This window comes from Oryctolagus cuniculus, chromosome 10, assembly GCF_964237555.1.
Source record: "Oryctolagus cuniculus chromosome 10, mOryCun1.1, whole genome shotgun sequence".
Classification (NCBI taxonomy): Eukaryota; Metazoa; Chordata; class Mammalia; order Lagomorpha; family Leporidae; genus Oryctolagus; species Oryctolagus cuniculus.
The window spans coordinates 94900343-94925506 of NC_091441.1; the positions used below are offsets into that span (position 1 = coordinate 94900343).

The following is a 25164-nucleotide window of genomic DNA, read 5'->3' on the forward strand; positions in this document are numbered from 1 at the left end:
CCAAGTCTGCAATCCTACTGGGATATGTTACTTTTCAGAAAGGCAATTTAAACAGCAGAAGGAATTCCACACAAGCCCACCATGTTAACAAACACGTGAGGACATTTTCCAGGCCCTGGAGGGATGAACACCCAATTCATGTTGCAGCCAAGCAACAGCACAAGAGTAAACATTAAAAAAAAAAAAAAAAAAAAGAATCCAACACAGGCAGAGGAACAACAAAAGGACAATGGCCCAGAGAGTTCTGAGGGGGTCTCCAAACGCACATTATCTTTCAATACCATCGTCTGTGAACTCTGGGAAGTACCCTCTCACTTGTCAGAGAGCAGTCCACTTTCCTGCCAAAGGGGAGTTCAATCATCCTTCTACCCTCAAGCACAATCAGACACTCAAGAAAAGGGGAATATCCCTTGGCTTTCCCAAAATCACTTGGATTTTTGGTAAATGGTTTAAGAAAAAAAAAAGAAAAGGCAAATCCTCAAGGTTCGGGTATTTAATAAAACAACAACTGGTGTTTCATATGCCAGTGAGGATCGGTGACTTTTCCTGGTTTTTCAAGGCCATAGCTCTCTCCTTGGGCTTCCTATGGAACTCATTGAGTTTTCCCCTGAGTCTCTCTGGCTTAAATATCCTAGAGGTCATCTTGTTCCTCTTCTTTAACAACTGGCCCGTTATATGCAGACTGGAGCCCACTATACAACAACTCAGCTGGGCTTGCTCTCTTCCTTACAGGGAGAAGGGAGGAGGATGGAAGAGCTACTGGCTTTCATGTCTCTTCAGTCATCTGGTAAGAATTTTGCTGTAGCAGGATGCCCTACCTGGGGCTAAACCCAAGCTTTGTCCTTTCCACCTCTGTGTTTGGTGTTTCTCTCGGACACGGGTAGTACCAGTGAATCCCTCCAGAAGAGGCACTGAAAGTGAGTCTCCTCCTAGCACACCCAAAGGGAAAGATGCAGGTACAAGATCTTCCAAGAACAAGACCTCAGAAAGATGGGCTGGGGCTCTTCGGTCTTGGAAAAGATCAATTCAGATGTTGTCTGTGGACCTGAAAGTCTACGGAGATGAGGGAGGACAGAGGAAAATGAACGAGGCAGGCGTCCTGGGTCAGAGAGCTGGCGTGCACGAGCCCCTGTTGGGTGAGACGATCCATCTGTGTCAGTGGACTGCTCAGCAAGGTGTCTCCCCTGTGTCACACTGGAACGTGTCCAGCTGTCCCCTGCTCACGACAGTAGACTATCAGCATCTGTGTACCCTCAAACTGGGGACACCTCCATACCCACACACTACTTGTAGGTTTATTATTCCTTTAGTTCTCTTCTGCTGCAGAGAAAACTTTAAAGTATTGAGTTAAGATGGCCAAAGATCAGGCAATTCCTAAGCTGGAAGAAGCTGGCTGGTACCCGGTACTTTTAACTTTATATTTCCTGACTGTAAGTGAGAATCTCATGGAAGCTTTAATTTTTGAAATTTTAGCTGAGAGAGAGAATGAGAGCTTTCATCTGCTAGCTCTCCTCACATGCCTGCAATGGCTGTGGTCTGATTGGGCCAAAGTCAGGATCCAAGAATTCAATCTAGGCCTCCCTGTGGGTCTTAAGGACTAAACCACTTGAACCCTCACCTGCTATCTCCCAGGATGCACATTAACAGCAAGTTGGAACCAGAAGCAGAGCCAGGACTCGAACCCAGGCACTCGGATTTGGGATGCATCCATCCCACTGGCGACTTAACACCTATGCAAAATATTCATCCCACACGCAAGCTTTTCCAGAGCATGGATGCCTAAACTACAACCCGAGACCAACTGAATGTGCATCTCCTGGGGTGCAGCTTGAGTATAGGTGTTACGAAAGCTCCCCATAGACCGTCCCAGTGCTGTGCTGTGGAGACCACTGCTACATAGGAAACCACAATTACAGGTCATTATAGACAAAGCCAAACGCAACCCACAACGATGAGACAAAACAGGAGAAAGTGGGGAATAAAATATATCTCTGACATTTGGAACTCCGACTCAAGGGTTAATCTAATCTTTCTGCAGCAATTTGGCAATTGGAAGTGTTTTCTCATATCCTTTGTTAATCGTATTTGGGTGATAAAACCCTGAATCTCCAAGAGGCTGAGGACACAGTGCCCATTCTGGTACTGAACCTGAACTCTTCTCCCTTCTTCCCACAGTATCACAGGCCCACCAGGAAAACTCTCCTGCATTTTTTCTCACATCTCCTTGGATAGCCGACAACACGGAAGTGGCATCACTGGGGGGCCCTGGAGGGGGCAGTGGGGGAAATCAATGATTTCTAAGAATAAGACTTTGAAACCAGGCTTTCTCCTACCAGATGCAAAAGGGACAGTGTCATCACCAAAGCCAGCAAGGGAAATCAGCGTGGATTTCGGGAACTAGCAGCACAAGGTTTGTGCTAGACAGGGACGTGATTGAGAAAGGCAAAGAGTGAACACAGAAGACCCTAATGAGCCTCAACTCAGGAAGTCCACTTGCTTTCAGGGGTGAGAAGGAAGAGGGATGAGCAGTTCTGTTTGGAGGATGAAACGCGAGTGAGGCATACAGCACCTGCGGGAAAAACAGAGAAGCCTGGATGTGGCTTGGTCTAGCGATTGATCACCTCCAACTCAAACCTGCATCCCTCAGACGGCCTCCCAGCCTGAAGGTTCTGCTCATGCAGAACAGATGCTGCTGAACCCACATCCTTGTCAGGCATCTTTCACCATACAACTGCACCTAAAGAGAGCTCCGGGCACTGAGCTGTTGTTCAGAGAACCAGTAAAGGGCAGACACCAGAAGACTCCCTGGGTTTGGATGGAAGCAAACGTGAATCCTTTTCTGCCGCACACGGACTTAGGGCAAGTTCTTCCCCTCTCGAAGCCTCATTATCTCCATCTCTATAAACAGCCACCTGTGTTTCCAGGGCTGGCTGGGTTCAGAGGCACGTGACCTAAGATTGAGCACAGCCCTGCGCTTAAAGGGCCCTTGCTGGATGTTCCGCTGGTCGTGGCTTCACAGGCCTGGGACTTTCTGAACACAAGGACTCTCAGTTTACACTGGGCCCTGCAGACCACGCAGCTGGTTCCATGGAGACCTATCACGGAGCCGCTGGAAGGTCTCTAAGAGGTGAGCACCATCCTGTTCTCACTGCTGAGGCCACTGGCCTGTTACGTGGCCACTGGACACTAGGTCACAACCAAGCCAGGTGGACAGATGAGGCCAGCGACTCAGCAGGAGTGACCCGTTTTGCCTCCTGGATCATTTCACACACTGCTGGGGGACTTTCTAGCTATTCCTCTGCCTGCTGGAGTCCATGGCTTTCCTTTTCTGTGGCACCACAGACACAGAAGTGGTCGTTTCTGATGGCACCACCAGCAGAGTGATCAGAACAATCAGGGAGAAAGCCCATTGCCACCAAGTTCAGAGCAAGCCTCGCCTCGTTCCACTAGGGAGAAGAACGGACCAGTGGAAGGAGACCCAGGGGAAGACAAAGGGAGAGGTCTTGTTGCTGAGCTCTTTCTGGGGAAGCTGGTCTGTGGGACTCCTGGGCATTAAACGTGGGGCAAATTCAGAAACTGTGGCAGCCTGGCACTGCCCAGAACACAGAGCCAGGGGTCAGCTCAATGAACTGACCTGTGCTTCACCTGAGCCAAGCACATCACCAAACCCCTGTGGACAGGGCTGGGGTCCCCTAACGTGGCGCTTGACTTCTGTGCCACAGTGCTGTCAGGTGCCTCCCGCTTATCCTTTCAGGGTTGCTGGGACACAAATCTCTGAACAAAAGGACAGCCTTATGCCCTGAGCAAGCACTGTGTGCAGCGAAGGGAAAGGACCCTCCTGTCTCATTTCCAGGACTTACAGTCCGCACCACCAGGTGTCATGGATGTGTGATGCAAAAGCAGCACTATCTGGTGCCAAGCCGAGAGCAAAGCCAAGACTGAGCAAGGATCTAGAGCCACAGAAATCACAGCAGCAGCTAGCAATTATTGAGCCTTTAATGTACGCTAGGCACTATGCTAGGACTATGCTTGTTATTATCTCATTACCTCTGACAGCAACCCTTGGAAGCAGCTATTATTATCAGCTTCATTTTGCACCTAAGAAAAGCTTAGAAAGATAGCCTGACTTGTCTTAAAGTCAGCAGCTTTACAATGTCAATGTCACAGCCTACTTTTGACCCCTGTCTGTGTGACTCTAAAACCCAAACTCTGATTGCTCTGCTGGCCCCAGTGAGGGGGCCCTTCCAAGAGGCCCAGGAGGTTCATCAACAGGCTCCTAGATGACAGCAGGTGCTTAAAAATAGAGTTCCTAGCTCATTCTTTTCTCAAGTATGTTGGACTCTCCTACTTGAAGAAAGTTCTAGATTGTTGCCAACCATATTTCACCCATATTAAGAAAAAGACTGTAAGTTTAAAACTCCATTACAACCTTTCTCTTTCCCACCAGTTATCCAAGAGGGAAAAGGGGAAAAATGGGTTAAAGAAGTTGAAAAATAGGCTTTCAAATGAGAAACATGTGTGCGATGATTCTTCATCTTTTTTTCTCCTCCCATCACTGAGTTGAAAACAAGTTAACGTGATACAAATGTACACATCCACATACAGATAGGAAGACCCGTGGTGTCCGGGACGGCAGGCAGTCCAGGAGCTGCCGTGGGAAGCTCAAGGCATCGTGGAAAACTCCACAGCACCTCCAGCCCAGCTCCAGCATGTGCACAAGGTCTCGTGGCGCGGGAGAAAACCGTCCTTGAATTTTTAGAAGGGAATTGGGCAGCGTCGGCTCTGGGCAGGCCTGAGAGTGAGCGAGTGTGTCAGGGATTGCAGCAGTACTGGCGTGCGGCCAGTTTTTATATCATTTTCTCCCCCCCCCCAACCCTTCTGGCACAAACAAGTTATGGAATTTCAAAAACTGGGTCATCATTTTTGAATTCCCAGCTTTCAGCACGGCGCTCAGTTGGTCTTGTTGACTGGCTTAAGAGTCCGATTTCCTGAGCTAACACTTCCTAGCCATTCAGCTGCAGGGGAGTCGTAAACCGGGGGCCTGTCTTTGCTGCTGGCGGCCAACGCGCAAAGGCTCTCCAAACTGAGCTGCCGGGCCATCCTTGCGCTTCCTGCTCTTCTATATTTAACAGCTTCAACTACACTCATTAAACCACCACTTCAAAGGCCACCCTTCTTCCTGGGAGGCCAAAGGGAGGGAAGATGGCAGTACTGGCTCCCAGGAGACCTTCTGACATCCTGATCTCACAGGGTGCTGGTTTTTCCCAGGGACTGTGGTGTTCCCAAGGGCATCGTCAGTCTGCCCGTGTGGGGGCCATCCTACCGTGGCTTCATTTAGGGTCAATGAGTATACTACATGGAGTAGTAACTACCCACTCAGGGGATGTGGCACCACCTGCATGTTCTTCCAGCAGTGGATTTAAACTTGCCTCCATCAGGAGCAGGTGTGGAGAACACTTGCTCGATTTTCTAAATGACATCAACGGCCTCCAAACATCAACCCCCACAATCGAGTTCTAGATTCCTGGGCAGATGCCTTGGTTTGTCTACGAGAGACAAAACACATTTCTTTCCGATCAGGGGAAAACGCTTCCCATTTCTTCACAGTGCCTTGGTTCAGGCTGACTAAGCGCATCACAGTGCAGACTCCCACTTCAGAATCGGCCTCCAATAAACTCTGTGTCGGGAACAGCAAACTCATATTGGGCAGTTTCTAGCGCTCTTCACACTCATGCTAGAGGCACCAGATTTCAGCAGGATCTCCTGGAGCAAGAACGCCAGTGAGACCCAGCTCCAGGGTCAAGTCTGGTCTTGCTTTATCTGACCTCGGTTTGTTTTGTTTTATTTAGGTAAACTTTTTCAGGGGACACAGGGTGAGGGGCCTAAAATCCTTACCGTTTAAAGGAGCCCATGGATAACAGTTTGTTCATCACAGCTCCCTCAATTTCACCAAAAAAGTCTCCAGTCTGTGGGGAAGAAAAGAAGACAGGACAAAGTGTAGAAAAGCAATGCACCCACACGGCAGAGCAGAGCACCAAGTGGGCTGAGTCCACGGAGCGGATGGGAGGACCAGGCAGGTTTTCGGGACTACTGTTACATAAACGTGGGGAGGGCTCTAACAGGCATGAGAAGCTGCAGGATCACAGAGGAAAGCTGTGACCAGATGTGAATGCTTCCCCAGCACATGGGATGGGATTGCATAACACGTGCTGAACACTAGAATTAAAGCACGTATGCGTGTGCACATGCGCACACACACACACATTCCTGCCCTGGGATGGAGTAGGCATTAATCTGCACATAATTCCTTGTGATTAAAATGCTACTTTGTACTGACAGAAGCAGGCTGTGAAAGGGCTTCCGAAGCAGTGATGAAAAGAACTGCTGCTAATTCCTGGGTGACCTATTTAGGGAAACACAGCAGTCTTCTTCATTGGCCCTGCAAATGTCCTGTGGTGGAGAGGCTGGCCCTTCTTTTGGAAGAATACTCTCATTTTTGCTCGTAAGAAATTCATATACCGACTAACACCATGGAGAAGGAGCCTGGCCAGCCAGACTTGTACCGGCCCAGCCTTACATCCGGGGCTGTCTTCATTCAGGTCACCTGAAAGACCTTGCAGACTTTGCCCAAGGCCAGGCTGATGCATCAGAGGCCAGCTTCTTGATGCTAGTTGAGAGCGGCAGAATTGGCGGAAGGAAGGGTGAGCATCCCATGCGCATCCCCACTGTGGAGGTTTCCCCCAGGAGGGTGTACGCACAGCAGGGGAGTAGGGCTTGTGACAACAGCCTTTTCTGCCAGCACCCTCGGGTGAGCCTGCATAGACTGAAAGAGAATCCCCATCTCTGCTCTGGTGCCTTTTAGGATTTGCAGCTTCTGTGTATGTGGGTGGAGGGCATTACAAGAAGAATCCAAGTGACAGGAACTCCCTAAGGCCTTGTAGTCACTGGATCCCACACCCACTGTAACTGAGTGGCCTGAACCATACTCCTGGGAGTTTCCCGGCAGCACGGCCTATGCATGTGCACTGACTTGGGCAGGAAGTGCAGGAGAGGAGGATGAACAAGGCAACAGCGCTTCTTGGAAAGAACGTGAAGCACTTCCTTTTCACTAGAGGGAAATGGGACATTTCTGCAAACTCTGTGGGCGTGTGCTGCCACTGGCAGTAAGGACATCTGTGTTCCTGTGTGTAAATCCACCAGTGGTCGGATGAAGAATTCCTTGAATGGGGCTGCAGAGAGCCAGGCAACACTGAAGAGGCACTGGGTAAGCAGGCGGGCAGGCTCTCTGGCCAGCGCTGCAGGCCTATGCCAGGGAGGGAGGAAGCAGGAGTCTGCAGAGGCCACGGCTGTGTCAGAGGTTAGAAGTCAATGGTCTGCTGGCTGGCCCGGGGCTCACCACTCGAAGACAGTCCCTGCGTCCTCCCAGTACCCCAGGATCAGGCTCCTATCCCAGGCCTCCATGAGACTGTGGCAGACAGACCGACTCTGCCCCTCAGACAACTGATTTTGGTCATTATTCCGCAGATTCTTCAATGTCTCTGTTCCTCTTCCCAGCCAAAAGGGCCTATTAACCACGGGCCAACGGATTTGCCCATAGCCTCGGAGCTTGGACGTACTTCATTTATGCTATTTCCTGTCTGTCAACTGTCCCATGTCCAGTGATATTCAGCGCTGGAGGGGGCTGTGTGTATGCATTCTGAATCTCAGAAGTGCAGTTTCTCACCCAGCCCAGGTGCATTTCAACTATAACATTCTCATGGGGAACAGAGGGACTGGATGCACCATTCCTCAATGTACTCGGAGCACTGTTTTATAAATTAAGAAACTGTTAATCTCAGACCATAAGGAGTCACATTTAGGGACAATTAGCTAATTTATTCAGCATTAGTAACCCCTCACACTATTGTCTTATAAATAATTTGAAATTATTTAAAAGAGATTTCATAGTAAGATATTTGTATCCTCAAATATGAGAGTTAGAAGAAACCTCACACAACCATGCTCACTGTACAGAGTCTCTGGAAACCTCGATAGGGTAAGAGGTCTGCCCCGAATCCTAAAGCTGGTTATCCCAGAGAACTGGCACCACTGTCCGTCTGTCCCCATGCCCAGCTATACTGTAAAACTAACCTTAGTTCTACTTTCGCTTCTTTTAATATACTCATTTAATGTATAATTACAGAAAACGTTTTAATGTAGAAAATTCCAATGGAAAAACCTCTGTTTCTCTATTATGCTGCTGTTGACTTCAATTATCCTTCTGATTTCCAAATAGATATCCATGCTCATCTCTATAGCTTGGTTTCTTTCCATGTCTCTGCCCGCCATGTCCACACAACACATGGCTCAATCAAATGAGGGATTTGAAGGTACTTCACAAAACTCGCAGAAAAATGGAAAGAAAAACTAAGTTTATGGGACAGGTGTCTGCCCAGCAGCTAAGACACTGTTTGGGATACCTATATCCTATGCTGAAATGCCCAAGTTCAAATTCCAGCTCCTATTCTGATTCAACTTCCTACTAATGCACAATTTGAGAGGCAACAGGTGATGGCTCAAGTACTTGGGTCCCTGCTATCCACATGGGGAACCCAAGACTGAGTGCCAGGCTCCTGGTTTGGGCCCGAGTCCCCACCTCTGCTGGAATCTGGAGATTAAACCAGTCAATTGGAGGTCTCTCTGTGCTGTCTCTGCCTCTCTGCCCTTCAAGTAAAGAAAACAAAAAAATTAAACCTCATTTTGTTGCAAAAATGAAAATCCAATGCAGAGTTTTTTCATACTGGACATTTTCCCACAAGCTTTTCAAAGACTCTTATATGCTTGGCTTTCAAAACATTTTTGTACCAAAATGAATTTATCTTTTAATTTCATTTTCCATGAACTCTTTGAAAAGCACTTGTATCCCTCCTCATCTATCTCTGGACATTTATTTTGGGTGTTGAGAGCCCGAGTTAATTCTTGAACTTACAAAACTGAATTTTAAGCCGTAAAAGCCAAAAAGACAGCCTCAAACAAGATTATATAGGAGTGTGTGTGTATGTGCGCATGTGCACGCATGCATTTGTGCAAATATCACGAAGAGAAAAACCTCCATGGTTGCCCAAAAAAGCAGAAAGTCTTTATGTGGGCCAGATAACTTTGAGGCAAGACTTCTATAAACCAGGACATTTTATGAGAGCTAGGACTGTGCCACCCCTCACCACTGCCCCCCACTGGGTGGCAAAATCTCCCCGCGACCTGCTGGGCAGCAGGGGCTGCTACGTGGGTCTTCCAGGGATGGAAACGAGGCCATGTAGTCACATGCCATCACCTCTTCAATACAGGGCATTGTGTCAAATGTTCAGCCCTGTCATCTGTTCCCCCGACCCAGGTCTGCCTTCTCAGTGCCTTCCTTGGAGTCACTCACCTGCATGTAGTCTTCAGACACCAGGATAAATCCATTATTGTCTATGAGGTAACAATTCACAGTCTAGAAAATAAAAATGCCAGTGTCAACCTTGGTCCACCAACTGCGCTTACACAGAGTGCCGTACTTCCAGCCCGAGAGAAACCGCCTTCCGGAGGGCAGTTCTTTCCAGGGAAGGGGAAATGCCTGCTGACTCTCTTTGTGAAGGCCATGGTGATGCTAAGCCCACCATCTACTTCACAAAATTAGCAAACAAAATGAAAATGCTGAACAAACCCTGAAGGACCCAGACTGGATACAGAGAATATGTGTGAATAACCTGCAAAACTGCAGTCTGTCTCCCCCCCCCCCCGCCCTTCTGTGATCTGAATACTATTTCCCAGGAACCAAGCACACAGAGGCCCCCGAGCCTGTGTTCTTGGCGGCTGAAGTGCAGGCTGTTTTGAGAACGAAACGCCGGCACAATGTCATTACTCTAATGATGTATTAATGAAAACACCGTGTCAGCTCAGAGGACCATCAGGGGACCAGGTAATATTTTTTAATTTGTTCATAGACTGAGGCAGGGGGGAAGGGGCAGACTTCTGTTAAAGGGGCCCCTCAGGCCTCCTAAAGGTTTTCAAACTGTGGTTTTAATTGGGAGCTGGATTTGGGGGCAGGGCTGTTAGCTTTGGGTAGCTCAGACTTATAAATTGTAGCAAGGAAGGTAAACCCAAACCTCCGCTTGCCTCGCACTACTTTAATCTCAAGTGAATGATTTGCTACAGGCTAAGTTTTAATTACAGTGCTGTGGAGTTTAAATTTAAGGTTTAATTCCGACCTTGATGTAACTCAGTTTCTATTTATTGCAGCTTTACATACCTACTGCAACATTTAATTTGTAACATATCTTTACCCTGAGCTACATTCCGCCTAGCTCCAGGCCACCGCAGGGCTGGTGCTTTCTGGGACATTTGCCTGTGCATGGAGTTGGCTTTCAGTCACGCACAAAGGGACAGCAGTGAGTTGGTCCCCAAGGTTTGACCTTTATTTCTAGACAGTGACTGTGCAGAATCAACAATTAAAAGTCCTGCTGGCACCTCTCATATAGAAGTCGGCTGCTCTGTTGAACAAGGTGGCCTCTCTGTTATCCACGCTCTGCTATGACTTAGGCAACCTGCTCGCACTCTTACTATCTGCTTTCACGGATTCTACTTTATTCCCAATTGGAATTGATAAACTTTCTCCTCCCAGGGAGACTGCATTGCAGAAGCAATCTCATAGATGAAAATGGAATACAGCTGGAAATGCAGTTCCAGCAATCGCACAAGGGACATTTCAAGTGTCTCCCAGCTACTCACGGCTAGTGGCTCTGTTTGGGACATATCCAGCAGTATAGAAAGTTAGCTGGGACAGCAATGCCTCATATCACACTAGTTCTCCAAAGAGTTGTAACCCAGTCTACAGTGGGTCAAGTTAGACAAACCCATATCCTTGCTGATTTGAATTTCATCATGCTCATTTTTTGCAGAGACAGAGATGGTGAACACACACCAGCAGGTTCACCTCCATTCAGTCAGTAAATACATGTTGGGGACCGTTGTGGCCTCTGTACTCAGAAGCTGACTGTCCAAATCCTCACAGTAGCACAGAGTCCAAAATCACCACGACCCCAATCTCTAATTATAAAATTAGGTCCTACTCAGACATTCCTAACCAATTAGTAGTCTTGCTACTGAAGCTACATCTGTGGTCAAAGTCTCTCTACTTGCCTAATGTTACAAATATTGCACACTGTAATGCAGTTACAAGACAGTTCAAAGTCTTGAGACAAAGGCAAAGTCCATGAAAGTGACAGCGGGGAGAGACTCCCAGCTAGACTTGTTCCAGGTTCTCGCTGCCAAGTATCAAAGAGTCCAAGGAGATGCAGGTAATGGGGAGAAGGAAGGTAAGATCTACTTAAAAAAAAAGGGGGGGGGGGTGGGAAATACACACTCACAGAGGTGCTTAAGTTATCTTAAGAGAAAATGAGCATTGGTATCTATAGGATTTGAGGTTACCCTTTTATAGGATGGGAGGGTGCTTGGGATAGGGCTTAATTGAACACTCAAAAGAAGTGAGTTTGGGTCGAAGCTGTAGGGCACATGAGGATCTCTAGAAAGGTGTCATGGTGTCTGGTGCATGTGTGGCTGGAAAGCGCACTTTGGCATTTAGGAGCTTCCTTGGTGTCTGGTGCATGATGGGACGCAAGACTCCGCTGCATGATGGGCAGCGAGTGTGCTAAGCCTGCAGCCACAGTGGGTTGGGATTTGGGCAGTGCTCCCATGTGCCTTGCTCAGGGGCTGTCAGTCCTCAGCTCCTCCTCACTACCTCACTGACTGCATCACCAGCACACAGGAAGCCACTGGCCCACTGGCATCTGTTGAGCATAGACACTGGAAGGAGGTAAAGCCCACTGCAGATAAAACACAAGAGCTGCTTCCTAAGAGGATGATTTCAAAAGCAAGGGACTTAGAGAAGCCCCTGGAAAGATGGATCACACTCTTCCCTGTAACTGCCCCTCTTTGGGACCACTCTGAGAAAATCTGATGTGAAGGATGCCCCATTTTGCCACCTACAATTGTATCAGAAACAGTCAACTTCCAGGTCCTGAGCTCTGCTAAGCTAGTTTGTTTACAGCTTGCAGTTATAATCTGAACCTGCCAAGTGAGTAAACACATATTCACAATTTCCACTGTAGTTTGGAGATCAAACTTCAATGTAACTGCTCATTATTTACTGTAAGCATCTGGGTCTTTTCCTGCCCTCACTTGATGAGCCACTACAGTGGACACAGCTCAGTCTGGCCACTGGGAGACTCACTGCTCAAGTGACCACTCTGGAAGGAACAGAAGTGAGATGAGAGCTCTAGAGTGGGGATGAAGGCTGCTGTCTCAATGCAGAACTTGGAAAATGAAACAGAACGAATTTAGGGGTGGAAAGCTTGGGAGCCCCAGATGAAAAGGATCACAAAACCAAGTTTTTCATAGAACGTGATTGCCACTAACATGCAACAGCAACTGAAGAGGAAGCAAGAGAGGAAGAGGAGGAGGAGACAGCAGAAAGTAAGGAAAGGAGAAGGTGGGTAGTTATGGGAAGATATAAGCTCACGCCAACCTTGTTTTTCCACAGTGAGGTAGAAGATTCTCTGCTTCACCGAGGGTGTAACCTGACCCAGTGCTACACAGCTAATCAACTAGGATTTGTTTCCAGTGCTACAGGACAGCAAAGCCCTCACTCCTTCCACTGGCAAACTCTGCTATCTTTCAGAAGATGACAGGACACAGTGACAGTCTCAGGTCATAGTTAGGTTTTTCTTTTTGAAAACTGCAATCCCTTAACACGCATATAGCTAAGGTCGGTCTCATCCACCCCATGTGGCCAAAAGAAACCCTAAGAAATGGTAGAAAAATCAGCCAGCGCAGTCAGTGCATTAAGTACCTGCAGCAAAAAAATCAAGCAAATCAACAAAAGCAACTGGTGTTTAGAGTTGATCTTGATCAGTTTGATCATGTACTATTGATTTGCATTATAGGTTCCTGGATCGCCCGAGCATAGCTATTCTTAAGGTAATAACTAAAGCCTAGAGACTTAAGAGGATTTTTCTGTTCATGCCTTCATGCCTACTACTTGCTGATGGACAGAGTATGGAAAAAGAGGAACCTCCAATTTAGGCTCTGGAGTCTAAAAATGCACTTGACAACGACTCATTTTGATCAGATGAGTCCACATCCTCAGTGAAGAGGCTGGGGAGAGGAACAAGACAAGGGCTGCCAGGGCTCATGGAGGATGATGGGATCAAGATCCTGCCCTTCCACTTCCTTCAAAGGTGCCTTGTGCTGGGACCAGCAAAGTGGGCGTGCTTTCACAAACTGCCCTTGTGCCTTCCATACTGAGTAACCTTGGCATTTATTTCTCGGACAATGCTTCTGTTGGACATTGCTTTAAAAAGTCATCTTCTTGCTCTTATATTAGGATCCCAGGAAAGGAACTTGTAAGCAGAGATGATGCTTCACTGTACCTGTTTATGGCTGAGAGTTAATTTCAAGGTTACATTGGGTTTAAAAAAGACTTGGTCACCTTATTATGCAAGAAACAAGTACTGCCAGCACTGGGGTTTGCAAATCACTGAGAAAGGCACAGGCTAAAAGCCGAGTGCTGTGTCACTAACGGAGACCTGAGCCATTGAATCTGAGAAGTTTCATTACGTTTTCATTATAGGCAAGACTATGTTGGTTACCTATAAACCCTGGAAGGCACAGTTAGTGACCAGGTGACTCCTTAAACAGACCCCGGTCAACAACCACTGCATGGAGTTAGAGGAGCAGAACACTAGGATTTGGATCAACCAAGAGAGAATGAGCCAGAATCCAATCTGATCAATGGTTTTCTCTAAGTCCCTTTCAAATACGCATTCAACGGCTTTCCTCAGAGGAAACGGAAGAGACATTCCACAGCTTTCCTTCATCAACTACTTTCCCCCAAGATAAGCTCAGCATCTTAGAGGCGGTCCACCCAGCCCTCTGTCCCGAGGACACCCTAACAGGCTCAAGGGCTTGGGGATATCAGGAGTTCTACATCGGGCACACACTAAGCACCAACTTCACAGCTCAACATCTTTGGCGAAACATTTCAAGGTGCAGTTGTTTTAGACATGTAGAGATAAAGGTGGGAGGGGCGAGGCAGAGCAAAGTTGATATTTAAAAAAAAAAAAGCCCACATCTTTCTGCAACTCTATTTGATGACTCAAAACTGCTCAGAAAGGGGAGGACATTGTAACACAGCCAGTTAAGCTGCATCTTGTGACATCTGAGTGTCAGTTGGAGTCCTGGATGCTCTTCTTCTGATCTAGCTTCCTGCTAATGCACGTGGCAACAGAAGATGGTGCAAGGGCTTCGACCCTTGCTACCCATGACAGAGTCCCTGGCTCGGGCTTCAGCCTGCCTCAGACCTGGCTCATGCAGGCATTTGGGGAGTAAACCAGTGGATAGTAGATCTCTTTCTCTCCCTCTCTTTGACTCTGCCTTCAAGAAGAATGGCCAGAGAAGTCTGACTCTGTGTCCCAAAGACAGATGAGGTCCATGGGAACTGAGCAGTCATGGACTGGAAGGGGGTGGCAATTGGAAGCACTAACACTTCTATTGCCCAGGAAGGCAGTATTAGTCCTGAGATACTCGCTTTAGAATCTGAGACTCTTACATTGTCTATCAGTGTGACCTTGACTACAACCTCTTAACAGTCCCAATTTTCTTATATGAATGGAGAAAGCAACAATTATCCCAGAGGTTGCTGGGAAGGTTAAATGGGAGGGTGCGGGGAGGCAGCAAGCATAGCTCTGTGCACTCTAAGTCCTCCGGGAACACATGCTTACATCTGTGCAGCAAATGCTGGGTGGCCTCCTGCTCTGTGCCCTTAAGCAGCCCAATGCTCAATTGTTACAGAATCTTAGTTCACAGCAAGAGCTCCTGGAGACAGGCTGGCTGAGTCCTGTTGCTTCTTTGGGTCTTGTCTTTTGAGGGTGGGGGATTCTTCTTTGTTTTATACTTTTTTATGCTGGGAGAGAGAAACAAAGAGATAGAGATAGAGACAGAGAGAAAGAGAAGACAACCAGTGCCTATCCATTTACCCACTGGTTCACTCCCAAATGACTTTGATGGTAGGCTTGGGCTGAGGTGGAAGCTGGGTAATAAACTTAAGAGCCCTGAACTCCAGGGCCTATTGTCTTCATTTTAATGAGAAGGAGAGAGGCAGACAGGGATTGGGGTGGGGGGTGGGGAGGAATAGACTGTGCTCTTACATCTGAGGGTGTGGCCCAAATATCTGCATCTTATTTATTTATTTGACAGATAGAATTGGAGAGAGAGAGAGAGAGAGAGAGAGAGAGAGAGAGATGTCTTCCTTCCGTTGGTTTACTCCCCAAATGGCCGCTACGGCTGGCACTGCGCCGATCTGAAGCCAGGAGCCAGGTCCTTCTCCTGGTCTCCCATGTGGGTGCAGGTGCCCAAGCACTTGGACTGTCGCTCCCCATCTTCGCGGAGGAACGACACAGGACCCTGCGCTGTTCTTTTGTCTGCTTGGCCCTCCCCGGGTTTGCTGCTGGTTCTTCCCGGGTTGGCTACCATCCCTTCCACCTCTGTGGAAGGGCGGTTCCCCCTGCCACTTTCCCCACTTCCGTGGGGGAGCAGCACACCGCCGGCCGGCTCTCTCGGGGGCTGCACAGGTGTTCCTTCAGATAGATGTTCCTGGTGCATGTTGTCTCTCTCCTCCTTTATAGTCCTCTTCCACCAATCCCAACTCTGCTACCCACACGCCGAGTACACTGCTCTCCTCCAATCAGGAGCGGGATCAGCTCCTGCAGCTCAGTCAATCAAATTGGCGAGAGGCAGCTGCGTGGAAGTTGTTTACTCCTCTCCCAGCACCATATTGTGGGAGAGAAGATGCATAGAATAAGTCTTAATTCCAGTAACTTAGTGTAGTCCGAGTCGCTCCCCACATTGGGCCATCCTCCACTGCCTTCCTGGGCCACAACAGAGAGCTGGACTGGAAGAGGAGCAACTGGGACTAGAACCTGGTGCCCATATGGGATGCCGGTGCCGTAGGCAGAGGATTAACCAAGTGAGCCACGGTGCTGGCCCCATCTCTGCATCTTAGAAGCCCAAAGATTCAAGGTCTCCCAGTATGAATCTGTACATTTCAACTGTGGAACAGGCTGACCCTTTGTGTCCCTTGCTATATCTCTTTGTTACAGGATAACTATCAAATCAAAATTTGGTTTTTTGAAAAAAAAAATGCAGCAGAGGGGTCACTCAGGAAACGTGCTCGGCAGGGTTCAGCTGTCTCCCTCCCTTCAGTAGCTACTCACACCAGCGAACCCACCCATCCATGGAGCTGGAACGTTCCACACAAGCAAACACCTGGCTGTCTCCTTGCCCTGTCATAACACAAGCAGGCCTTTCATATGCCAGCAGACATGCCTGCAAGGACGGACAAAGTCTTAGGAATTCACAGAGAGCATTACTCTCTCTTGGTTGGAATGAGAAGGTGGGGTTGATTGTGATACTGGAATTTTCCATCTTCTCATATTTCCTTGAAATGCCTTTGTTGCAAACCACCTCCCGATCTTCCGTCATCTCTGCAAAAGACTGGTGTTCTCACCAGGACATAGTGCCCGCCAGGGAAGTGAGTGGGAGGCGAGAATGATGGCAGGGGGGAAATCATGGCATCCCCGGGGCAGACTAGAGTCAGAGGTGAGCATGGCCTCCCACCCTCCCTCCTGTGCTAATAGCCAGTCGTGTTTTCTTTGCCCATTAATAACCCTTTGCCACCTGGGCAAGGTTACAGTGGTGACTTCTGCCCATAAAGTTGTTTTAGCACTTGAGCATCATTTTATTATCTTCGGTTGACTTAAACATCCCCTCCTCAGGCAAGTCTTCCTTGACTGCCACATATCCACTTTCTCCACACCACTTACGCAAGTTGAGGCTCACAGGTGCCTGTCTACCTCCCCTACTCATCAGGAACCTCCAGGGGGAGAGAGGCCATTCCTGACTCTGCTGCCCCCTTGTTCCCCAGTGGTCAGTCAGCTACCGGGCACCCACAAAGGGCTTTAAAGGAACAAATGGGCGTATTTGCTGTTGGATCATGGGCTCTGAAGTCCACATGGGACCCAGATGAGATGGAACTCCTTCCAAGCCTCCAGGGAGCTCCATGGTGAGGTCCTGCCCATCACATGGCTCAGGCGTCGCCTGGGCAAACCAACAACACACTGCCAACATCAGCTCACTCCACCACCCCACAGCGACCCTGCCCTGGCCCAGGGAGTGCCGTGGTGGAAGAGACAAAAGGGGCTGCGCCGCAAAGTGTGTCTGCTACGGCTGAGGGAGTGGTGCTAGGTCTGCAGTGCTGTGGAGACGCCAGGAGCACATGGCGTTCCTGAGCCTCCACAGCTGTTTCTAATGGGGACCCGATCACTAGAGGGCAGCTGGGAGAGAGGAAGCACACGGTCTCTCAGGCCTAATTAACAGTTAGGAAGAGAGGATGACACATGCAAACAGTCTGCTTCCAGAACAGGAAGGGGTCTTGGTGGAAGGCAGGGCTGGCTTTTCCATGGAAAAAAATGGAATCGGTTGCCTGGAGACAGCATTTAAGAGTCAAAGAGGAAAACGGACGACAGTGTCAACGCAAGGACAGTTGCGCATCACAGCGAGTTCAGAAATCAGGGCAAATTTGAGGCTTGACTTTCACAGACACACACCTTCAACGGACACCTGCAGGGGGCACTTATCCCAATGGTTGCTTAGAGACTATCACTGACAGGGCCCAGGACACCACAGGCTACACTTACTGCACCCAGGGGAGACAGTCATTTGCCTGAAGGGTATATTCCACTGTTGTCTAAGGGCGGAAAAATGTCTTCAGACTTTTTTGGCTCACAGTTAACAAGGATTGAGTGTTTACCACTTTTCAGGAGCCATGCCAAGTCTTTTTGCCTGTCTTATTTGATTTATTCTCCGTGAAGTGGGCAGTTACATCCCCACTGTACAATTGAGGAAACTGAGGCAGATAGAGTTTAGAAACTTGCCCAGCATCCCAGGAGTCACAATTTGAAGCTAGTCCATCTTACCCCATAGCCCATGCCTTTAGCCACCATGTTATACCACCTGTGAAAATGTTATTAACCAAGGCCGGCGCCATGGCTCAATAGGCTAATCCTCCGCCTTGCGGCGCCGGCACACAGGGTTCTAGTCCCGGTTGCCCCTCTTCCAGGTCAGCTCTCTGCTATGGCCTGGAGTGCAGTGGAGGATGGCCCAAATCCTTGGGCCCTGCACCCCATGGGAGACCAGGAGAAGTACCTGGCTCCTGCCATCGGATCAGCGCGGTGCGCCGGTCGCGGCGGCCTTTGGAGGGTGAACCAACGGCTAAAGGAAGACCTTTCTCTCTGTCTCTCTCTCCCACTGTCCACTCTGCCTGCCAAAAAAAAAAATGTTATTAACCAACAAACACTAGACTTTTCCAACTTTAAGCAGGGAGCTGTTTCCACTTATTTTTATATGAGGATACACCAAGGTAGTGTGAGTTATTGCAAGATTACTGCTTCTGGCTTTATCATCAACTATTCCTCTATGTATCCATTCAAGCACCTAACCCAACAGTGAGCCAACCAACTAGTCAACCAACTATGGAAAAACTCCTCTACCTCATCAGCCACCACAACCAACTAATGAGCCATCCTCAGTCCTCTTATTATAAATTGGGTTAGTAATTGGATATACTGTGCAAGAGAATAGCTTAACACAGGGCTGTATGGTACTGATTAATAAATATTATTGAGTTGTATTGTTCTTGAGCAGAGAACTTCAATATGAGAATAAATGTCTCAAAACAGAGGAGTGGTCTGAGACCCACTTGACTATCCTATGCAAACTTTCTGGAACTTACTGAAAAGGTGTTTATCATAAAACTCAGAGTGTTCTTTCATGTGGCAAAATTATTTTTGATGTAATGATCAAAAAAACTGGCTTTCTGCTACAAAGCTGATTGATCAGCACCTATTGACTATTTTGGCTCACACAATAATAAGAATTTAAAAACCAAACCAAACCAAACACGCTGGTAGCCATACCCTCCAGGGCCAAGTGTTTTACGTTGTCACTCCATCCTGGACTGCATTTTATGTTTTTGTATTTGTTCTTTCCCTTTTCTATGTTTCTGACATCTACTTCTAATCTGTTTTCTAGGCTGGAACGATGTTTGGTTAGGATTTCTTAAGTCCTTGCAGCAACCTGAGGAATACAAATAAATGCTTATTTACAAGGTTTAGCTTATGTACTAACCAATGTTTAGCTGATGCAGACAGAGGATGGCCACCTGAGCCAAAACGAAAAGGTCACTACACTCTGCTTGCTCTAATCTAAAGCATGGTGCAGACGGGGTAGGGCATTGAAGGCTGTAGCAATGTTCAGTCTGGTTGGACAGGCTTAGGGCAGTGGCATGCTTTGTTCTCCTATTGCTCTTGTGTGGGATTCAAATTCCTCAGCAAGAGACAGAATGAATGAGAATGCATAGAGGAGAAGGAGGAAAGAGGGAGGAAGTGGGAAGAGGAAAAATGAAAGAGAACAAATAGAATTGTAGAAGGGACATACTACAAGGGCTAGCATCGTAGTGCAGTCTGCTGAGCCCAGCCTGCAAAGCTGACATCCCATACGGGTGTCAGTTTGGGTCCCAGCTGCTCCACTTATGATCCAGCTCCATGTTAATGCACCTGGGAAAGCAGCAGAGGATGGCCCAAGTGCTTGGTTCCCTGCATACATGTGGGATACCTGAAAGAAACTCCTGGCTCCTGGCTTCAGCCTGGCCCAGATCTGGCTATCGCAGCCATTTGGGAAGTGAACTAGTAGATGGAAGATATCTTTCCCTCTCTGTAAATCTGCCCTTCAAATAAATAAATAAATCTTCAAAAAGAAAGAAGACAAGTACTCTGCTAAAATAAAAAATTTTAATTTCTAGAGTTTTGACTCTCAGGTTTTTGAATCATGACATGAAATTTATCATGTCATGTAATTTTTTCTGATTCTCTATTTGCTCATCTGAAAATGAACAAAACTGCCACCTACTCCACTGGGTGGATTTTCAAATAGGAAGTGAGAACCCACAGAGAAGATGCTGTGAGAATTACACAGTGAACTTCAATGGTAGTCATCTCTATTATTTACAACAAAATGTCAAAACTCCAATAGTGCTGTCCGTGAGACACTGAAAGCACATGTTTCCAGTTTGCATAAACTATCTGATCAGGGGGGTTGTGGCAGAAAGAAAGCAAATGTCCCTTTTTTGGGTTGGTCTCTTTAGAGATTGTCCCAGAGCGATGTGTCAGACCTGGCTCCGCTTACGGCAGCATTCTGTCAGCAAGCACCGTCTGCCAGCTACTCATACCCAGAAACGAGGCCAGGAGGCCATCCTACCTCATCGTCACAGCTGATGGAGCACTTGCCATCCAGAGAGGCGCACTGCATGGGGGGAAGGCAGAGAGAAGTGTGTTAGTGTGTTCCATCCTACCATCCGCTGCATCCCTCAGTTTTTTCTATCTGAGGAGAAGCCATCAAAGTCACAGCCAAATACCAAATCTTATCCAAAGAGAACGCTTCAAAATGAGTCTACATCTTCCAAAATCAATACTCACTCCAAATAGTGAAAGACAGATGTAGGAGACAATGAGAGGGGGTGGAACTGGCTCTTTTTCATATATTTTATTAATTTACATTGTCATTCAATATTGATATCTTTTTAAGATCTCAAATAGATATACAATGATGCAATTATTTAGTTTTAAATTACTTCCTAATGATTTAAAAAGAAACTCTGTCTCTGTTCTCAGTTTATAGTTTTCTACAGGTTCAGGGACCTCAGCAAGGTGCCAAGGACACAATGATCCACACCAAATCCTTGCTTTTATTTTAACCTGTCAAGCGATATTATGAGTACAGTGAGAAATTACAGAGACAGATGGAGGAGTAGCACCCATATGAACTGTCATCACCAGGAAATGAAGGGGACTTCAGGGGTGGTTCTCAGTATGCCATCCCAAGGTTCCGAACTGGGCACATGGAAGCGGCTTATCTATTGCCATTTCTGAGGAACTGTTGAATTTACATAAACACCACTGCGCTAACTTAGAGTGCAAAGCAAAGGCAAAAAAAGCTCCTCAATGCTCCAAAGGCAAAATAGCCCAGAGAAGCCTTCTGGCCAGAATCCTAGCTATGCAAAGGCCTTCATGATCACAGTAGATTCCCCAAGAAAGAGGCAGGCAAGATTAGGAGGAAGTCACTCGGAAAACCTCACAAAAGACTCCCCTGTTTAAGAGAAAAACCCTTTGGGAAGGCCACAATCTTGATTTCATCATTAAAACTGTTCCTAAGAGCAAACTCCCTGCTTGGCCAGCATGGGGTGTCCAACATGATGACAGCCCTCTATTTTGCAGAGGAATGAAAGGTAATAGGGGCCGGCGCCGCGGCTCACTAGGCTAATCCTCCGCCTTGCGGCGCTGGCACACCAGGTTCTAGTCCCGGTAGGGGCACCGGATTCTGTCCCGGTTGCCCCCCTTCCAGGCCAGCTCTCTGCTGTGGCCAGGGAGTGCAGTGGAGGATGGCCCAAGTGCTTGGGTCCTGCACCCCATGGAAGACCAGGAGAAGCACCTGGCTCCTGCCATCGGATCAGCGCAGTGCGCCGGCCGCAGCGTGCCGGCCGCGGCAGCCACTGGAGGGTGAACCAACGGCAAAAGGAGGACCTTTCTCTCTGTATCTCTCTCTGTCCACTCTGCCTGTCAAAAAAAAAAATTATTAAAAAAAGAAAGGTAATAGGAGCAGCCGGCAGTTTATTTTACAAACACCCATCAGCAATCTGGCACTTTGAGGCTCCGGGTATCCCAATGTGAGCACCTGTATAATAACAGTGTCACCAATACTTCAAGATGCTGATTCTAACTTACCTGTCTGCTGGCGGTCCAGAATTTTCTTTGGAAAAATTCAAGTTTCATCTGAATGCCTACAGCTGTGACAAATGATAAACAAGGCATTATAGATCTCTTTATGCAATAACTTCAGATTATCATTGATATTTATTAAACATGGCAAGAAACCGATGTGAGTGTATCACCTAAAACTTACCATGAAGCATCTACAGGAATACATTTTTATCTTTCAGGTCAGGGATCCTTAAATGTATCTGCATGCACAGAACTCCTGGATCAGAACAAACTTAGCCCAGCACAAATGGTTCTTTTGAAACACGCTACTTTATTATCCATAAATATCCATGTACTTGTGGTCACCACCACCCCCAAGATGAGCTGAAAATAGAAATAATGCTTTAAAAATGGGTATTCAGATCTTTCTTTCTTCAGTTCCTGTCCCAGCTATTACTGTATGAACTCATAGTCTAAAATGTGTTCTTGAGATATAACTTTGTGAAGTGCTTATCATAGGCTGATATTTGGAAGGGTGTCTGCTATAATGAGACTCCACCTAACTGGCCCCTGGTCTCCGTAACTCTATGCTCTTCTTTCTCCAGGAGCTCTGTTGAGAGGATACAATTATCTGGTGTGCTTAATAAAATTAACAGTGAGTGCTAGTTCTAGCGTTAAAAACTCATGAAAAGGAGTAGATGCAGAAAGTGACCTTAAACTTTCAAAGACAGGATTTGCTAGAACCTCACAACTTTAACAATAACAAACTTGCCATGCTTCTCTCCAGGAGGACAAGGCAATTTAGCCATTGAAACTATCTCAGAAAGTCAGTCAGGGCTAGAGCTCATTAGATGATGAGGGAAAGAGAAATCTGAAAGAACGCAGTCTGCAGGAAACACAGGACTCCAAGGGGGACCCCCATTTACCCCAGTGAGGTTTTGCACACTTCAGCCTATTGCACACAACGTTCCCAATGACCTTCCGAATCTTTGCCGTATCTGATCTCTCCAGTCCTGTTATTCATCCTTCTATATACTTCCTTTATTTAAATACTTACAGTTATGTCAACCTAACAATAATATGCATGCAAAGACAGACATAGAAGGGAAAAAGCCCACTTACATACTCTTAAGAATTTCGCATGCCACCATGTAAGACCTCCCACTTAGGAAACCACTGCTGTGCACTTCAAGAGTCTTGGGCTGTTATCTTACTAATATCAAGTGTGTCTCTACTTCTAAAAGACCTGCTTGAAGCAATTCCTGGGAGTTCAGCTTAACTGGACATGGAAATTATGACCTGCCCTCTTTCTTTGGACTTGGAATTTCAGACTTAAGGATAAGACCCGAGCTAAGCATAGCTGCACTGTGAAAATAAGAACTCTCTAAAATGCCCCACTTCAGTGCTTTGGGACCGTGCTGCTCTGCAATCGTGTCTCCCACCCTCTGGATCACGTGTTCCCAGGAGCAGGGACCTCAATGTGCCAAAGAAGGACATGATCCAGTAATAAGGCATTACTTTTCAAACCTTTTAAGCGATGTTATGGGTACAATGATTACAGAGACAGATGAAGGAGTAGCACCCATGTGAACTGTAATCATCCTGAAATACAGGGGTCTTCAGGGGGTGGTTCTCAGTATACAAGAATCACCTGGGGATCTCTGAGAACAAACACTCATGTATAATTGTTTTCCCCTCCCTGCTAAGACCATTTCATTTTTTTTTTTAAGTATTTGAGGCAGAAAGAGAGAAAATATGAATGAATAAGAATGTGAATGCTAGCCAGTTCCAGTCAGCTAGTTTTTGTCCCAAATGCCTGAAAAGGCCAAGGTTAGGGCAGACTGAAGCCAGGAGCCAAGAACTCAATCCAAGTTTCTTGCATGTATGGCAGAAATGTAACTACTTAAGCCATCATCATTGTCTCCCAGAGTGTGCATTAGCCGGAAGCTGGAGTCAGGAGTCAGAGCCAGGAATCATATCCAGGCATCCCGATATGGGATGCAGACATCTTAAACACTACCCTAAACACCTGTACCCTCCCTCCTCCCACCAACGCTATTCAAATCAGAATTTCTACGGCTGAGTTTCCACATACGGGTACCAATTGAAAGCACCCTAGTGAGTCTAATGAGCAGCCAGGGATGAGGCTGACTGCTGTCTTCAATTTGCTCTTGTAGACCTACTGCAATGCGGGCCACCTGATCACCTGCCAATACCACGAGCCACTCTTCAGGCCTTGTAAGAAAGGTCAGCGAATTCCTGAAGGAAGCCAGTTTTGGTGAATGAGGCTGCTCACCATTTCAATTAGATCTCATCTTCAACATGCATGACCTGCCAGGGGGCACAGAGCAAATCAGGGTGCAGGCTGGATTTGCTCTGACGCACCAGCCGCAGAGCTGAGTGCCTGTCCTTTGCTTAGAAGAGGGCTGGGACCAAGCATGTCCCATTTGGCTCAGACTAGCAGAGGCTAGCAGGAAACTGGCTTCAGAGCAGAGGATCTCAAAACTGTTGGTATCGAAAAGAAGGTCGGCTCTGAGTCTACCTGTCCAACCTCAATACCTGCCTCTGTGCAACTCCCTTCCCACACTGCTCCCCAGCCAGCCCTCCCCAGGGAGGGATCCAGAGAGTACTTCTATGGCCATCCGTCAGGGCCAAGGCCATGGCAAGCTGTGAGGCTCTACAGGGCAACAGCACCAGGGTTCCCTGAAGAGTCACTCTGCAGTAGTATTCCATGGTGTTCCTCGTTCCACCAGTCCAGAGCTGCCCCTGCACCACCTACCAAGTCCAAGCTCCTCCATCAGCTGTCAGTGCCCTTGGGGAGCACCCCTCCCTTTCTCCAGTGGAGCCCCCATTTTCACCTCCCTAATGAAGTTAGCTGCTCCCTCCTGGGTGCTTATCCATCTCGCATACTTGGAGCCTGCTCTCATCTGCCCCTGTCGGTCCTGTACCCCAGCTCCTCAGAGCGCTTTAATCTTTGCTCATGAGTCAGTCCCTCTGTCCCATTAATCATGTGGGCTGCTTCTCTCTGATCTCCCTCCAGCAGGCTGCATCCGCTGCCTGGTCCTGATGCCCTAACCTCCCTCCTCACTCACTCCCCTGTCTGGGCCATGAGGTAGTTGCCCAAGGGCTCCCAGAGAGCCCTGACTGTAATTGGTTTGCTCAGCTTTGACCTGGCTGTGTTCCTGCTGGCTGGCCCCCCACACCCTTTCTAGCGCCACTGGCCCCTGGCTTCTCGTGGCACATGTGGGCTTGCAGTATTTGTACCTTCAGCTTAATACAC

General features: G+C 47.7%; 1 protein-coding gene across 4 annotated transcripts in view; it reads right to left on the bottom strand.

Annotated features, from left to right (window-relative positions):
- Positions 1 to 25164, bottom strand: part of CACNA2D3 (calcium voltage-gated channel auxiliary subunit alpha2delta 3) — an 879489-nt gene that overhangs the window by 73124 nt on the left and 781201 nt on the right. For all 4 annotated transcript variants that reach the window (XM_051851530.2, XM_051851531.2, XM_051851529.2 and 1 more), the window contains 4 exons: positions 21909 to 21970; positions 20386 to 20430; positions 9407 to 9469; positions 5896 to 5966 (listed from right to left, as the gene is read on the bottom strand). In XM_051851530.2, the coding sequence (XP_051707490.1) occupies positions 5896 to 5966; positions 9407 to 9469; positions 20386 to 20430; positions 21909 to 21970 (241 nt within the window). The remainder of the gene's footprint in view (positions 1 to 5895; positions 5967 to 9406; positions 9470 to 20385; positions 20431 to 21908; positions 21971 to 25164) is intronic.